This window comes from Pongo abelii, chromosome 6 (genome assembly GCF_028885655.2).
Source record: "Pongo abelii isolate AG06213 chromosome 6, NHGRI_mPonAbe1-v2.0_pri, whole genome shotgun sequence".
Taxonomy (NCBI): Eukaryota; Metazoa; Chordata; class Mammalia; order Primates; family Hominidae; genus Pongo; species Pongo abelii.
In genome coordinates, this window is record NC_071991.2 from 15,174,145 (window position 1) to 15,190,573 (window position 16,429).

Sequence of the window (16,429 nt, forward strand, 5' to 3'; positions counted from 1 at the left end):
CAATCACTTGAGCCCAGGAGGTGGAGACTGCAGTGAGCTATGATCGCACCACTGCACTCCAGCCTGGGCAACTGAGCAAGACCCCGTTTCAAAAACAAAAAACAAAAATCCACTTCAAACAAAGCATTTCCAACCCCATTAAATGCTTTTTGAAAATGTGGCCTCTCTCTTCCCAAAAGAGTGCGATGACATGGATCCTGCGGACAAACCGCCCCAGGGCGTACCTAGCACCGAAGCATCAGGCGCCACTAGGTCTCCACCTCCTTCTCGGATGACGTCCTTCAGCACGCCCCGGTCCCCCGAGATGTCCAGCATCCTCTGACTTAACCGCTCGTACAGGGACTGGGGGAGAATGAAAGCCAGGCCTCAGAGCCGCAGACCCACCCGGCCATCCCTCGGCGTCGACGCCCCGAAGCGTCCGGGCCCTCACCTGGCCGGGGGCGTCGTCCCCTTCCAGGACTCCCTGGTTTAAGGCGCTTCCCCCCATGTCCTAGCTGCCCTCCCTGTGGTGTGAGCCTTCGGCCTGGTGCGCCCCGCTGCCCTCCCTGGCTGTGACTCTGGTGGGGTTCCGAAGGCCCCTTTATGCCCGGCAGACCCCTACCGACGGCGGCATTCCATTCTGGGGCCACGAGGAGGCACTCATCGTTTCCTTCCAACCGCCGCCAACGGCCCTGGCCCTCGCGAGCTCTGGAACTACAGACGCCACGCGGTGAGGTGCGAGGTGTGACCCGTAATGGAAGCGCACGAAACATGATAGGACACGTAACGGGACCACGCAGGGTACGTTGGGCACGTGCAGGGGCGTGAGGTGGCGGCACGTAATAGGAGCGCGCAGAGCATGATGGGGCACGTGCGGGAGCGCGAGGCGGGGCATGTAACCAGAGCGTGGGGGGCATGATGGGGCACGGACGTGGGGGGTTAGGTGGGGCACGTAATTGGAGCGGGCGGGGCACGATGGGGCACTTGCAGGGGCGCGAGGCTGGGTACGTAACGGGAGCGCGCGGGGAATGATGGGGCACCTAACGAGCACGCACAGCATGATGGGGCACGGGTGCGAGGTGGGGCGCACAGTGGGAGTGCGTGGGGCATGATGGGACACATGGCGAGGCCGTCCGGGCACAGGGAAGCACTTTTGGAACACATGAGTGACAGGGCTGCCGCCCTTGAAGGAGCCCTCGGAGTGGCTGCGTGGTGGGGCACGTGGGGCAGGTTCAGGAAGAAGGATGCAGTATGTGATTGCAGGGCAACCTGGTGAGGACACAAGAGCCACCTGCCACCAGCAGGGTTTAGGGATCCCGGCTGTGGGTTACTTCCACCTTCTTTCACTTTCCCTCTTCCATTGTGTTCTAAAGAATTTAGGCCCAGACAAGACACTGATTGATTGATTGATTGATTGACAGAGGCTCGCTCTGAGCCCAGGCTGGAGTTCAGTGACGATCTCAGCTCACTGCAGCCGCCACTCCCTGGGCTCAAGAGATCCTCTTGCCTCAGCCTCCCGAGTAGCTGGGATTACAGAACTGCACTACCAGGCCCAGCTAATTTATTTTTTAGTTTTTAATTTGCTGGAAAGATGGTTTGTAGCTTTGTTGCTAGGCTGGTCTTGAACTCCTGGCGTCAAGTGATCCTCCAGTCTTGGCCTCTCAAAGTGCTGGGATTATAGGCGTAGGCTACAGCCAACTTTCAATACTGCCCCCATTGGGGGTTAAGTTTCCAACACATGAAATTAGGAGGATACATTCAAACCACAATTGTATATTATGACCATAATATTCATTAACTGTATAACAGGCCAGGCACGGTGGCTCACACCTGTAGTCCCAGCACTTTGGGAGGCCAAAGTGGGTGGATCACTCCAGGTCAGGAGTTTGAGATCAGCCTGGCCCACATGATGAAACCCCGTCTCTACTAAAAATACAAAAAATTAGCCGGGCATGGTGGCAGGCGCCTGTAACCCCAGCTACTTGGGAGGCTGAGGCAGGAGAATCACTTGAACCCGGCAGGTGGAGGTTGCAGTGAGCCGGATTGTGCCACTGCACTCCAGCCTGGGTAACAAGAACAAAACTCCGTCTCAAAAAGCAAACAAACAAAACCTGTATAACAGAGTGTCACTGAATTTCTAAACGTTGAAAGACTTCACATTAAAAAAAAAAACAAAAACTCACAATTCAATATTATTGAGTGAAAGTAACCAGACACAAAAGAGTACATTCTATATGATGCTATTTATGTGAAATTCAAAAACAGTCCACATGACAACATGGTAATAAGGACAGTGGCTGTCCTTGTTAGGAGTTATGACTGGGAGGAGGCAGGAGGGAGCTTTCTGGAAACACTTTACATCTTGTTCTTGAAAGTGGGTGTATATATATCAAGTGTTTATCAAGCTGTGTGGTTAAGATTTGCACACTTGTATATGTTATACCTCGATTTTAAAAATCTAAGTAAATAAAGATACTTTCGACTATCTTAAAAAAAAAAAAAAAAAAAGAGGCCAGGCTTGGTGGCTCACACCTGTAATTCCAGCACTTTGGGAGGCTGAGGCAGGAGGATTGCTTGAGCCCAGAAGTTGAAGACCAGCCTGGGCAACAAAGCAAGACCTGGTATCTACAAAAAATTTTTTAAATATTAGCTTGGCATGGTGGCATGCACCTGTAGTCCCAGCTACTCAGGCAGCTGAGGTAGGAGGATGGCTTGAGCCTAGGAGTTGGAGGCTACTGTGAGCTGTGACCACGCCACTGCACTCCAGCCTGGGCAACAGAGCAAGACACTGTCTTTCTCCACCCCCCAGCCCCCCCGCCCAAAAAAAGGAGAGTAAGAGCAAGAGATTGAGATTCAGAAAGAACTGTTTCCCAGCACCTGTCTGCTCCTGTCGGGGTCGTGAGGTGTGGACGGTGTACCCCGTCCCTCTGTTTCTGCCCCTCCTCCACAGGGCAAGGCCAGCACCTGAATGTTATCAGAGCAGGCCCAACAAAGGTTGCCTCCCCAGTCCCGTGATGTAACCCAGTTTCCACCTGATTCTGGTGACCTTGGGGACACAGGGGTGTTGCTGGGAAAGGGGAGGAGAGAAGGGGCAGAGACCAGGCAGTGGTGCAGGCCTCCAGCTGCACTTCCCACTTCTGACTCTGTGCCTGCTGTTCCCTGCTGGGAAGAAGAAAAGCCAGTGATGCTGGCTTGAGGCCGTAGTGGGAGGCCCAGCGGATCGTGAGAAGCCAGGTATTCCAATGTCGGGCTCTCCCTGGGGGCTGCTGGTGCTTCTCCTGTGTCATTGACAAGCTTTCGTAGAGGAGCAGGTGGCAGATCAGGGTAGAGGCCTTGTGGGTTCCAGGCTCTCTAGAATTACCTGGGAGTGTCACCTATAAATGTAGAGTTCTGGGTCTCACTGGAGACCCCCTGAAGCAGATCCTTTGAAGGTGGGCCTCTAGAATCTCTATTATACTTTTGCTTTCAACAGTTTCTCGAAAGTTTGGTAACTGATCTAGAAGGTGGGGAGCTTGCCTGGGTTTTGCTGTCCAGTTGTAGGTCCGGATGCCTGCTGGGGCTGGACCTTGCATTATTAGTGTCACTGCAAATGACCCTGCAGGTGGCCCCTTTCATGCTTGTCTCCAAATAAAAAATGTAGACACACACACACAGGTATCTTCAAGGGACCAGTTTTTTCACTGCAGTCTTTTGTTTTACAGCTGGGGAAACTGGAGCCCAAGGTCATGTGGGTTAGGACTGGGATCCAGGACTCAGTGTTTCCTCTAAAATTCTGGTGCTCCTTAGGGTTGAGGGTGGTGGGTGAGTGCTGGACAGGGGGAGGGGAGGGGACAGGACTGAGGTCGGATGCCTGTGTTTCAGCCCGGGCAGTGAATGTGGATGGCTTGGCAGGTGAGCCTGCCGGAGCTGGAGGACCGGCTTCAGTGTCCCATCTGCCTGGAGGTCTTCAAGGAGCCCCTGATGCTGCAGTGCGGCCACTCTTACTGCAAGGGCTGCCTGGTTTCCCTGTCCTGCCACTTGGACGCCGAGCTGCGCTGCCCCGTGTGCCGGGAGGCGGTGGACGGCAGCAGCTCCCCGCCCAACGTCTCCCTGGCCCGGGTGATCGAAGCCCTGAGGCTCCCTGGGGACCCGGAGCCCAAGGTCTGCGTGCACCACCGGAACCCGCTCAGCCTCTTCTGCGAGAAGGACCAGGAGCTCATCTGTGGCCTCTGCGGTCTGCTGGGCTCCCACCAACACCACCCGGTCACGCCCGTCTCCACCGTCTACAGCCGCATGAAGGTGGGGAGCGAGGGTGCAGGGGGGCTGGAGGGGCCCGCGGGAACCGGATCCTGTGCTCTCTGGCGCCATCACCTGGCACCAAAAGGATCCAGCTATCCTCGATTTCCCTGCAGCCCTGCCCTGGCGCATTCATTCCTTAGCGTTTTAGCCGCAGCTCAACCCAGGTGTCGGGGATTGAAGCTACACGCACAGGATGGGAGCTCCCTGGTGTCACGTGCTCACCTCTTCCTGTTTTTTTTATTTGCAGTTCTGGTTTGTTCCTTTTTCTTTTCTTCCCTCTCCTTCCCTCTTCCCTATTCCCTCTTCCTCTCCCTCTCCCTCTCCCTCTCTCTTTTTCTTCTTTTTGGAGACAGCGTCTCACTCTGTTGCCCAGGCTGGAGTGCAGTGGTGTGATCATGGCTCACTGCAGCCTCCAACTCCTAGGCTCAAGCAATCCTCCTACCTCAGCCTCCCGAGCAGCTGGGACTACAGGTGCACACCACCATGCCCAGCTCATTTTTTATATTTTGTAGAAATGGGGTCTTGTTATGTTGCCCAGGCTGGTGTTGAACTCCTTGGCCTCCAATGAGCCTCCTGCCTGGGCCTCCCAAAGTGCTGGAATTACAGGCATGTGCCATTGCCCTAGGCCCCTTGTTTGTTTCTGGATACTCCCCTGTTTGCACTCTCTGGTGCATGAGGGTGGGGACTTCATTTTGTCCCCTGGTGTATTTCAGTGCCTGGAGCCATGCCTGGCACATTATAAATGTCCAAAATGCTGAATCAGTGAATTCCCGCCTTTATAGGCCATCACCAAACCTAGCAGATCACTCTTTAAGACGAGTAATAATAATACCTGGCTGGGTGTTATATATAGAAAACACCTGTTATAAAACACATGGCTGGGTGGCTTATGCCTATAATAACAGCACTTTGGGAGGCCGAGGTGGGTGGATCACTTGAGTCCAGGAGTTTGAGACCAGCCTGGGCAACATAGTGAGCCCCTGCCTCTACAAAAGTTGCAAAATTAGCCTTGTTGGCCAGGCGCAGTGGCCATTCCTGTAATCCCAGCATAAAGCTGGAGGGAGCATGGGTGGGGGCGAGATAGGGCCAGCGAGCTAAGCTGCGGCCGGGGCATGGAGAGGCCAGTGCGACCCGGGAAGGGATTTGGAGTTTATTCACAGGATGAGGGAGCAAGGCGGGGGCTGGAGGGTTTTAAGCTGGTGATGACATGCTCAGATCTCCCTGGCAGAGGGGAGCTTTGAGGGTGAGGCAAAAGGACAGTGAGAGACGAGGGTGCCAGGACCTAAGTCGATGGGAACTGGGACAAAGGCCTGGGGCAGACCAAAGACAAATTTTAAAAAGAAAAAAACCCTGACAACTGTGTGTGGCAAGGAGGGTGAGGGACGGGGAGGTTGACTCCAGCTCTGTAATTCCCCCTTGCACAGATGAAGTAATCGCAGGGGAGGATCTGGCGTGGGCAGGTGGGAGGTGCCTGGGGATGTGCAGTCGGGTCGAGGGGCGTGCAGACCAGGACAGCAATGGGGCTCAGGGCGAGAGGTGTGGAGGGTCCTTCCTCGTGGTGGTCACTGAAGTCCCCTTTGGCGGAGAAGAGCAACCCAGGAGAGTCTACATAGTGATAAGGGAAGACACTGATGATGACCCCAAGGGGTACCAGGCTTAAAATCTGGATTGAGAGAGAGCCCTGAAAAAAGGAATAGAAAGAATCCTCAGAGCAGGAACACTGGCTGAGTGTGGCCCTCCCAGAAATCAGAGAGACAGAGACTGAAGGAGGAGATCACGTGTGTGAAATGTCTGTGAGGACTGAAAAGTGTCAGATGTAGCAGTAAGAACTGATTATCTTGGCAAGAGCAGGTTTAGGGGAGTATGGAAGGTGGAAGCCGACTGCAGGTGGGGAAGCCGAGTTTATGTTTTATTCGTTGATGGGAAGGAGGGAGGGAAACAGGCTGGCTTATCTGTCCTTTGTGGTTAGGATCCAGCAGCCCAGCTTGGGTCCCTGTTTTAGATTTGGGCTTAAGTTTTTTCGTTGTTGTTGTTGAGACAGAGTCTCGCTCTGTCGCCCAGGCTGGAGTGCAGTGGTGTGATCTCGGCTCACTGTAAGCTCTGCCTCCCAGGTTCACGCCATTCTCCTGCCTCAGCCTCCCGAGTAGCTGGGACTACAGGCGCCCACCACCACACCCGGCTAATTTTTTGTATTTTTAGTAGAGACGGGGTTTCACTGTGTTAACCAGGATGGTCTCGATCTCCTGACCTCGTGATCTGCCCGTCTCGGCCTCCCAAAGTGCTGAGATTCCAGGTGGGAGCCACTGTACCCAGCCAGATTTGGGTTTTGATGATCCCAAGGCTCTTCTCTGCTGCGACACAGAATACAACTAAATTGCACTCCTTTATTGCCTTCTTTTAGGTGTTCCTGTTGCCTCCTGTTTATTGAGATCTTGAGATGCTCGATGGATGGGTGCATTGATTTGCATAACTTAGTTCCTCTCACGGGGAAGGAATGAGTCCCATCTGTCTGCCTGGGGAGGGTGACATTGGAATGCCATTTTTAGGCCGCTGTGAGATGTTCTGATGCCTCGTTCTCCAGAGCAAGGACTCTGTCCGTTTATGCCAGCAAGTGCTTTATTCTTTACTCAACTCCCTTCCTGAAAGCCCCTTGCAGCTCTCTGGTGCTTGGGCACGATCCAAGCCAAAAATTCTGTACATTGCATGGGTACAAACCAACGGGGGCTCTGGTCAAGTCGTGCAGTAGATGGTGGTCTAGGGGTCCTGGTTGGCACCCCTAAGGCTAGGTCAGATTTGGGGCCAGGGCAGTCCAGGAGAAGTGCATTTATGTCAGCTTGGGGAGGTCACAAATCCGTGCTGTGTCCAAGCCCACCAGGAATGGATTCAGGTGTTCAGAGGCGTGGGGATTCACCAGGTTTAACCCAGGCCCATGTGAGCGCCACTGGCCCTAGAATTAGCCTCACCTGGCGCCGGCCTTTTTGTGATGGCTCCTGATTAAATACCCACTAATTCTGGATCTGCTGGTGACCACAGAGTTCACCTGGGGGGTCCCCTACAGGCAGCATTCAATCCAGGAAGTGCCAGCATCACCTGGTGACTTCTGGTAGCTGTAACGTTTAGTGACTCTCTCCATGTCATGCAGAGGGGTGACATCGAGACCCTCTTATGCCTGGGAAGTTCCTGCTGTCAATGCAGAATATTCTTTAAAAAAAAATTAGAGATGGAATCTCACTATGTTGCCCATGCTGGTCTCAAACTCCTAGCCTCAAGTGGTTCTCCCACCTTGGCCTCCTAAAATGCTGGGATTACAGGCATGAGCCATTGTGCCTAGCCTAGAATATTCTTTCTTTTTTTTTTTTTTGAGACGGAGTTTCGCTCTTGTTGCCCAGGCTGGAGTGCAATGGCATGATCTCGGCTCACCGCAACCTCCGCCTCCCAGGTTCAAGCAATTCTCCTGCCTCAGCCTCCCAAGTAGCTGGGATTACAGGCATGCACCACCACGCCTGGCTAATTTTGTATTTTTAGTAGAGACAGGGTTTCTCCATGTTGAGGCTGGTCTCGAACTCCTGACCTCAGGTGATCCGCCCGCCTTGGCCTCCCAAAGTGCTGGGATTACAGGCGTGAGCCACCGCGCCCGGCCTAGAATATTCTTGACTTAATTTATCTTATTTTTTATTTTTATTTTTTTGAGACAGCCTCACTGTGTCACCCAGGCTGGAGTGCAATGGCATGATCTTGGCTCAATGCAACCTCCACCTCCCAGATTCAAGCGATTCTCGTGCCTCAGGCTCCCAAGTAGCTGGGACTACAGGTGTGTGCCACCACGCCTGGCTAATTTTTGTATTTTTAATAGAAATGGGGTTTCACCATGTTGGCCAGGCTGGTCTCGAACTCCTGACCTCAAGTAAAGTCCCACCTCAGTCTCCTAAAGTGCTGGAATTACAGGCATGAGCTTCTGCGCCCAGAGTATTCTTGAACAATTTAACCTGTTTCGGACTCAAGGGTACCTGGGTGGCTCTGGTTCCCGCCCTGGTTTCCCTGGGAGTGCTTGTGGCCATTGGGATACTCCCAAGAAGGTGATCCAAGGAGCTGAGAAGGAGAGGGATCAGCTGCTCATGGGGCCATGGCCTGTTGCCTCCAGGAGGAGCTCGCAGCCCTCATCTCTGAGCTGAAGCAGGAGCAGAAGAAGGTGAATGAGCTCATCGCCAAACTGGTGAACAACCGGACCCGAATCGTTGTGAGTGCCCCTTCCCTCTGCCCCTGCCTGGGACCGGCCACCTTCACTTTCCTGTAGAGCTCAGTTCTCATTGGTCCTTTACAGAAAATCATGCCTTCCATATAAAGCCAGAACTCAAAGCATTCCGGGGCGGGGTGGGGAAAGCGCAAATCCTCTCAGGGGAATTCAACCCAGTTGTCGTCAGGACTGGCTCCAAGTTGGCTTTTGCCCTCTGTGTCCTTGAGACTGAGATAACCCAGGACTTGAGTCTCGGGGTAAACAGCTCAAAGCATGGGTGTGACTCCTCCGCCCCTGTGCCACCTGTGCCTGCTTGACCTTGCCAGCCTGTCACGGTGCCCTCCCAGTACCTGGGTGCGCAGGCATGGAGAGGCTGGCAGCCCTGGGCCCTGGCTGATCACCCGAAATGAGAGGCACATGGGGCTGGGAGGCGTGGAGCCCTGGCCCTGGAGGTGGCTGTGAAACGGAAACAGGAGCCGAGCAAGATCCAGGAGCACTAGGCATCCCTCATTTACCCTCCACACCCTTGCGCGGCAGGCGGTATCAGCCCTGCCTGGTGGAGGCAGAGCTCAGGGTTCTGCAGGGAGTTCTGGCTCCCTCACAGCAAAGCCTGCTCGCCCAGGGCCTTCCTGCTTTCCTTCAGTTGTGGAACTCTGTGATACAACAAAATCTTACATGCACACTTAATAGCTGAAATAGGCAAAGTTGGGTGTGGTGGTGTGCATCTGTAATCCCAGTAACTCGGGAGGCTGAGGCGGGAGGATTGCTTGAGGCTGGGAGGTCAAGGCTGCAGTGAGCTATGGTCATGCCACTGTGCTCCAGCCTGGGCAACAGAGTGAGACCCTGTCTCTTAAAAAAAATTACAACAGGCCAAAACAGAGCCACTCCATTTGAAATGGGAGCTGGGGTCACCCTCCCCATGGCCACCGCCAGGGCTCCCCACGCATGGGGTGAACTCCCTGCCTGGTGCCAGACCATGCAGCCTCCCTTGAGACTCAGGTCCCAGGACCAGCCTGGTCAGGAAGGCCCTGGGGACACCGAGGCCAGCCAGACAGAGCCTGGCAGCTCAGCTGTGACTCTGCAGTGACCAGCCCTCCCTGTCCCAGAATGAGTCGGATGTCTTCAGCTGGGTGATCCGCCGCGAGTTCCAGGAGCTGCACCACCTGGTGGACGAGGAGAAGGCCCGCTGCCTGGAGGGGATAGGGGGTCACACCCGTGGCCTGGTGGCCTCCCTGGACATGCAGCTGGAGCAGGCCCAGGGAACCCGGGAGCGGCTGGCCCAAGCCGAGTGTGTGCTGGAACAGTTTGGCAATGAGGGCCACCACGAGTTCATCCGGGTGAGTGGACAGGGAGGTGTCCCATCCCCATACCCGCCAGGGCCTTCCCCTTCCCAACAGTGCCCCGGCTTCCCACCTTCTAGCCTTAACCTCCCTCTCTCTTGCCTTCCAGAAGTTCCACTCCATGGCCTCCAGGTAATAACCTTGGAGAGAGCTCAGCCAGGGTCTGGTGGCTGCGGGCACGGGCATCTCAGCTCCACTGGTTTCTCCATGCGGCTTAACCAGCGCCTCCCAAGCAGCTGCCCACAGCTGGCACTATAACTGAGCCTGGGGAAAACAGAGGAAAGTCACATCCCTGCCTTCAAGGGTCTCGCAGACGGGTGGGGAGGCAGATGGTGAACTGTGGGTACCTAGTACAGCAGAAGTTCACTCAAGGTACAGAAATACTAGAGGAGGGTAGTTCATGCCTGCAATCCCAGTACTTTGGGAAGCCAAGGCAGGAGGATTGCTTGAGGCCAGGAGTTCGAGACCAGCCTGGCCAATGTAGTAAGACCCCATCTCTACAAAAAATACAAAAATAAAAAAATTAGCTGGGCATGGTGGCATGCGCCTATAGTCCCCGCTACTCATGAGGCTGAGGCGGGAGGATTGCTTGAGCCTAAAAGTTTGATGCTGCAGTGAGTCGTGATCATGCTACTGCATGATCCAGCCTGGGTGACAGAGTGAGACCCTGTCTCAGAAAACAAAACAGAACACTAGAGGAGGAGCAGGTGTCTGGGAGGCCTGGCAGAGGGGCACAGGCCTGATGGCTGAGTAGGGCCCAGGACCCGAGATTGCCAGGCAAGCCGAGGGAACGGTCCTGTAAAAGGGGGAGTGGCGTGCGGACTCTGGTTATGAGTTCAGGGTGGCTGGGTGTAAGGCAGGATATCAGGAGGAGTGGGAGCTGGGAGAGGTGGGAAATGGCCAGAAGCAACATCCAGGAGCACCGGGCATCCCTTGCTTACTGTCCTCACCCTTGCGCAGCAGGCAGTATCAGCCCTGCCTGAAACTTGCTCTGCAGATTGTGGGAAGAGAGTGGATCCATGTTCTAGACCCAACAAATGAACACGTGCAATTCCCAAGCCTTCCTCACTCCCTGTTTATGGGAGACTCCTTGTTTCTCACATTTCTTTTAGTCTTAGAGACAATTTGGTCAGGAGACATGGGTTTAAATGAAGGGACAGAGGCTGGGCACGGCGGCTTACACCTGTAATCCTAGCATTTTGGAAGGCTGAGGCAGAAGGATGACTTGAGGTCAGGAGTTCGAGACCAGCCCGGCCAACATGGTGAAACCCTGTCTCTACGAAAAATACAAAAATTAGCTGGGTGTGGTGGTGGGCACCTGTAATCACAGCTGCTGGGGAGGCTGAGGCATGAGAATCACTTGAACCTGGGAGGTAGAGGTTTCATTGAGCTGAGATCACCCCACTGCACTCCAGCCTGGGTGACAGAGCAAGACTCCATCTCAAAAAAAAAAAAAAAAAAAAAAGTCTTGGCATGCTGGCTCATGCCTGTAATCCCAGCACTTTGGGAGGCCGAGGTGGGTGGATTGCTTGAGCTCAGGAGCTCAAGACCAGCCTGGGCAACATGGCGAAACCATCTCTACTAAAAATAGAAAAAAATTAGTTGGGTGTGGTGGCACATGCTTATAGTCCCAGCTGCTAGGTAGGCTGAGGTGGGAGGATCACTTGAGCCCAGGGGGTTGAGGCTGCACTGAGTCGAAATCATGCCACTGCACTCCAGCCTGGGTGACAGAGTGAAACTCTGACTCAAAAAAAAGACACATTACTTGGCCCCCATAATTGGTTTCTGATTGGCAGGTCTGGTGTGGGGTCTAAGAATCTGCATTTCTGACCATTTCCCAGGTGGACCATTGACTTTCCACTGAGAACGGGTTGGACCATTTTCCAACCAACACTGCTGGTCCCCAAACCTGCACTCTAGAAGCACTGCTATAGAGCGTTTCCCCTTCTAGGAAGGAGATGGGTCCTCCCTGAAGGGGCTGTGCAGGGGAGGGGATGATGGGCATTGATGGGCATTGTGACTGCAGTCCTGCACTGTGGATCTGGCTGGGCAGACATACAGAGGATGGAGGGGTGGGGTGGGCCACGTGATACATCACTCTCTTGTACTGTGAACTATCACCTGTAGAGCAGAGCTGCCGCAGGCCCGGCCCTTAGAAGGTGCATTCAGCCCCATCTCCTTCAAGCCAGGCCTCCACCAGGCTGACATCAAGCTGACCGTGTGGAAAAGGCTCTTCCGGAAAGTTCTGCCAGGTGAGGCCCTGACCTGTCCTCCTTCCTGAGGGCTGCCGCCCAGGGCAGGTGGCAGTTCATCGATTGTATCAGAGAGAGAATAAGCTACAGAGAACTCAGACGGAGGTTTGTGGAGGGTCCTAGTGAGAGCATGGGACTGAGTTTCCGAACAGCTTGGGTTCCCACTCACTCCCTCCCTTCCTAGCTGGTGGTTGGGCAAGTTGTGTCATTTCTGAGCCCCAGGTTCCTCATCTGTAAAGTGGGGCTATTAGCACACACCCGGCCAGGCTGCAGAGCTTGTATATAGACATATGTGTGTTGCAGCTTAGTGCTTCATAAATGGTATTAGGTTGGTGCAAAAGTAATTGCGGTTTTTGCCATTACTTTTAAAAGTAATGTACTTTTTGGCTGGGTGCAGTGGCTCATGCCTGTAATCCCAGCACTTTGGGAGGCTGAGGAGGGCAGATCTTCTGAGGTCAGGAGTTCGAGTCCAGCCTGGCTAACATGGTGAAACCCCGTCTCTACTAATAATACAAGAATTAGCCGGGTGTGGTGGTGTGCGCCTGTAATCCCAGCTACTCGGGAGTCTGAAGCAGGAGAATCACTTGAACCAGGGAGGTGGAGGTTGGAGTTGAGATCGTGCCATTGCACTCCAGCCTGGGCCACAAGAGCAAAACTCCGTCTCAAAAAAAAAAAAAAAAAAAGTAATGTCCTTTTAAAAATGTCCTTCCTACTCAAAGGACAAGTGGTCTTAAAAGTAATAGCAAAAACCGCAATTACTTTCGAACCAACCTATTAGCTCTTGTTCTCTGTCAAAAACAACTCAAACACATTTCATTCCTCTATTACTAGCATGCTGTTTTGTACATAAGGGAGACTGCTAACAGAGTGATTTCAGCCACCAAAAGCAAAAATAGGGTTTATAGAAAAGAAGGGCCTGGGCACGGTGGCTCACGCCTGCAATCCCAGCAGCTTGGGAGGCCAAGGTGGGAGGACTGCTTGAGGCCAGGAGTTCGAAACCAGCCTGGGTAACATAGTGAGATGCCATCTCTACACAAAATAATTAGTGGGGTGTGGTGTCATGTGCCTGTGGGCCCAGCTACTGAGGAGGCTGAGGCAGGAGGATAGCTTGAGCCCAGGAGTTGGGAGGCTGCAGTGAGCTATGATTGCACCACTGCACTCCAGCCTGGGTGACAGAGGAGACCTCATCAGTAAGAAAGAAAAGAATGAAAAAAAAAAAGGAAAGGAAAGAAGGAAAAAAATTGCAGTTTGTGAACTGTGAATCCTGTTTGTACATCTCACATTTTTTTTTTTTTGAAGGAAAATTTGTATTATTTTAATGTACAGAAAACTCAACAGTGTACATTTTACCCAGTTTAGTGGCAGTTTCTTTAGCCTTTGCCTTTTTTGAGCTTGGCAATGTGAGCCACAGACTTGGGACCCAGGACACTGCCTCCCCAGTGATGGCGGATCTCATCACATTTGTTGTTGTAATTGGTCCTGGTAGCTTCCACCAGCTTAGCCAAAGCTCCTTTGTCTTCCAAGTTAACCTGTGTGAAGGCGACAGTGGTGCAGGTCTTCCTGGGGACTAGACATCCCAGTCTTGCCTTCCCTTTGATGATGCAGTCAGGGACCCCATTTTATAACACAGGCACAGGCAGGAAGACAGCCAGCTTGATGGGACCCATGCTGCGTGGAGTCACCACCAGCTGAACCTTCTTTTTTTTTTTTTTTTTTTTTTTTTTGAGACAGAGTCTCTCTCTGTCACCCAGGCTGGAGTGCAGTGGTGTGATCTCAGCTCACTGCAACCTCCGGCTTCCGGGTACAAGTGATTCTCCTGCCTCAGCCTCCTGAGTAGTTGGGACTATAGGCGTGTGCCACCACGCCCGGCTAATTTTTGTATTTTAGTAGAGACGGGGTTTTTCATTATGTTGGCCAGGCTGCTTGCAAACTCCTGGCCTCAAGTGATCCACCCGCCTCGGCCTCCCAAAGTGCTGAGATTACAGGCATGAGCCACTGCGCCTGGCCCAGCTGAGCCTTCTTCTTCTCCACCAAGGTGGTGATGGTGTTAATTCCTGCTCCAAGGACAGGTGGCCTCTTAGTGGGGACGTCCCCTTTGCCGGCAGCTTTCTTCTCAGTCAGGGCCAACAGTCTCCACTTCTTCTCTTGCTTTGCCCCTGGTCTGTACTTGTGGGCCAGCTTAAGCAGCTGAATAGCTGTTTAGCGGTCCAGGGCCTGGGTGAACTGGTTAATAGCGGGGGATACTCTCTGCTACTTATAGAGGATGGCTGTCTGCCGCTGCACCCTGACCGAGCAGGACCATTGCACAAAGTGGGCGAGGTCCCTTTTGGCCTGGAAGTCCTGTCCAGTGCCAAAAGTCTTAGGCCTTTTCTCAAACAGGATTCACCACTTTCTTGGCCTCCTGCTTCTTCACGCCAGCAGGGGCCGGAGCCACCTTCTTCCCCTTGGCCTTCTTTCCTTGCGGCATCTTGGGTGTCGGGAAGGGGTGGGGGGCGGGCAGGGGGGAGCACATTTCACATTTCTGGGGTAAATGGATCAGCTGGTAGCTAGCAAAAAGCTCAGCTAGGCTAGTTTGTCCTTGAATAGGCTGACTAGGCTAGCAAATCCAACAGCTGCAGTTGTTATGGGTTCTCCAGAAAACCCTGAGGGCTGAGCTGTAGGCTCACAGGACAGGTGTCTTCCGAGTCCTTCCCACAGCACCTCTGCGTCAGGCAGGCGGGCCAGAACCCCTGAGCCCAGTGTCCATTTCTTTCTCCAGCCACCTCAGCCCCCCACAGCCCACCAAGCCACTCCCTTTTATATTAACCCTGTTTTTGCCTTGGGTGGATGCAATCAGTCTGTGATTGATCTTCCTTATGTAAAACATTCATTCATTCATTCATTCAGGGAGCAGCCCTGTACTGGCCCCTTCTAGACCCTGGGGATAGAGAGATGAGGAAGACACAGCCCCTCTCCTTGGGGAGTTCAGGGCCTCCATCAGCTTCTGTGGGCGGGGTCTGCTGCCCTCCACGTGGCCTCACAGACCCTCTGTGATCTTCCTCCCAGCCCCGGAGCCTCTCAAGCTGGACCCTGCCACTGCCCACCCACTCCTGGAGCTCTCCAAGGGCAACACGGTGGTGCAGTGCGGGCTCCTGGCCCAGCGGCGCGCCAGCCAGCCTGAGCGCTTCGACTATAGCACCTGCGTCCTGGCCAGCCGCGGCTTCTCCTGCGGCCGCCACTACTGGGAGGTGGTGGTGGGCAGCAAGAGCGACTGGCGCCTGGGGGTCATCAAGGGCACAGCCAGCCGTAAGGGCAAGCTGAACAGGTCCCCCGAGCATGGCGTGTGGCTGATCGGCCTGAAGGAGGGCCGGGTGTACGAAGCCTTTGCCTGCCCCCGGGTACCCCTGCCCGTGGCTGGCCACCCCCACCGCATCGGGCTCTACCTGCACTATGAGCAGGGCGAACTCACCTTCTTCGACGCCGACCGCCCCGATGACCTGCGGCCACTCTACACCTTCCAGGCCGACTTCCAGGGCAAGCTCTACCCCATCCTGGACACCTGCTGGCACGAGAGGGGCAGCAACTCGCTGCCCATGGTGCTGCCCCCGCCCAGCGGGCCTGGCCCCCTCAGCCCCGAGCAGCCCACCAAGCTGTAGGGCCGCCTGGGGTCCTGCTGGCCCACAGGCCCATCCCCGCGGGGCACCGGGGACTCGCGGGCTTCTGCTGGGTCCCGCCCGAGGTGATATCGTCACTGTTTAGGAAGGTCTTCAGGCCTGTGTGTCCCTGGAACATGTAATGATAGGGAACAGGACCCCAGTTCCTTTCCCCTCAGCCAGGGGTATATTTGTAAACTTCGGCCCCCAGGCCTTGGCAGCCAGGGACACACTGAGCTCCCCATGGTTCCTGCCACCTGCTAACCACGCTGTCTGCACAGACGCTTCCGAGGGCAGAAATAGTCCCATGTATACCTTTTCCATATTACTGTGAACTTTCAACTGCTATCAAGGATAATAAATTTGACATTATTTCTTTCTCTTTAAATGATTTGCAAATATTAGTCGCTATACATACTGCTTTATGCTCGAGTCTTTTTTTTTTTTTTTTCTTTTCCCTGAGATGGGAGTCTCTCTCTGTCACCTAGGCTGGAGTGCAGTGGCACGATCTAGGCTCACTGCAACCTACACCTCCCGGATTCAAGTGATTTCTCCTGCCTCAGCCTCCCGAGTGGCTGGGATTACAGGCGTGTGCCCCATGTCCAGCTAATTTTTGTATTTTTAATAGGATGGGGTTTCGCTGTGTTGGCCAGGCTGGTCTTGAACTCCTGACCTCAAATGATTTACCTGCCTCAGCTTCCCAAAGTGCTGGGA

At 54.0% G+C, this 16,429-nt stretch overlaps 2 protein-coding genes across 12 annotated transcripts in view; one reads left to right on the forward strand and one right to left on the reverse strand.

Annotated features, from left to right (window-relative positions):
• The window catches only part of FKBP6 (FKBP prolyl isomerase family member 6 (inactive)), a 30,677-nt gene extending 29,810 nt beyond the window's left edge, over window positions 1-867 (reverse strand). For 2 of the 5 annotated variants that reach the window (XM_002817871.3, XM_054560428.1), the window contains exons 1-2: window positions 602-867; window positions 225-342 (exon numbers count right to left, since the gene is read on the reverse strand). In XM_002817871.3, the coding sequence (XP_002817917.1) occupies window positions 225-342; window positions 602-643 (160 nt within the window). In that variant the 5' untranslated portion in view covers window positions 644-867. Of the gene's footprint in view, window positions 1-224; window positions 343-430 lie in introns of all 5 variants that reach the window. The other 3 variants (XR_008527413.2, XM_003777020.4, XM_054560429.1) reach the window with 3 other exon arrangements.
• TRIM50 (tripartite motif containing 50) lies at window positions 187-16,100 on the forward strand. Of its 7 annotated transcripts, XM_054560422.2 has the most exons (8): window positions 839-983; window positions 3,153-3,213; window positions 3,841-4,257; window positions 8,399-8,494; window positions 9,598-9,828; window positions 9,941-9,963; window positions 11,959-12,083; window positions 15,129-16,094. In XM_054560422.2, the coding sequence occupies exons 3-8, from the start codon at window positions 3,853-3,855 to the stop codon at window positions 15,716-15,718; spliced, it is 1,470 nt and encodes a 489-aa protein (XP_054416397.1). In that variant the 5' UTR covers window positions 839-983; window positions 3,153-3,213; window positions 3,841-3,852; the 3' UTR covers window positions 15,719-16,094. The 7 variants fall into 7 exon arrangements, with proteins under 7 accessions (XP_054416401.1, XP_054416394.1, XP_054416396.1 ...); XM_054560426.1 differs by lacking the exons at window positions 839-983; window positions 3,153-3,213 and adding an exon at window positions 187-780 and having other exon boundaries at window positions 9,944-9,963; XM_054560419.2 differs by lacking the exons at window positions 839-983; window positions 3,153-3,213 and adding an exon at window positions 188-780 and having other exon boundaries at window positions 15,129-16,100.
• The last annotated feature ends 329 nt before the right edge of the window (window positions 16,101-16,429 follow it).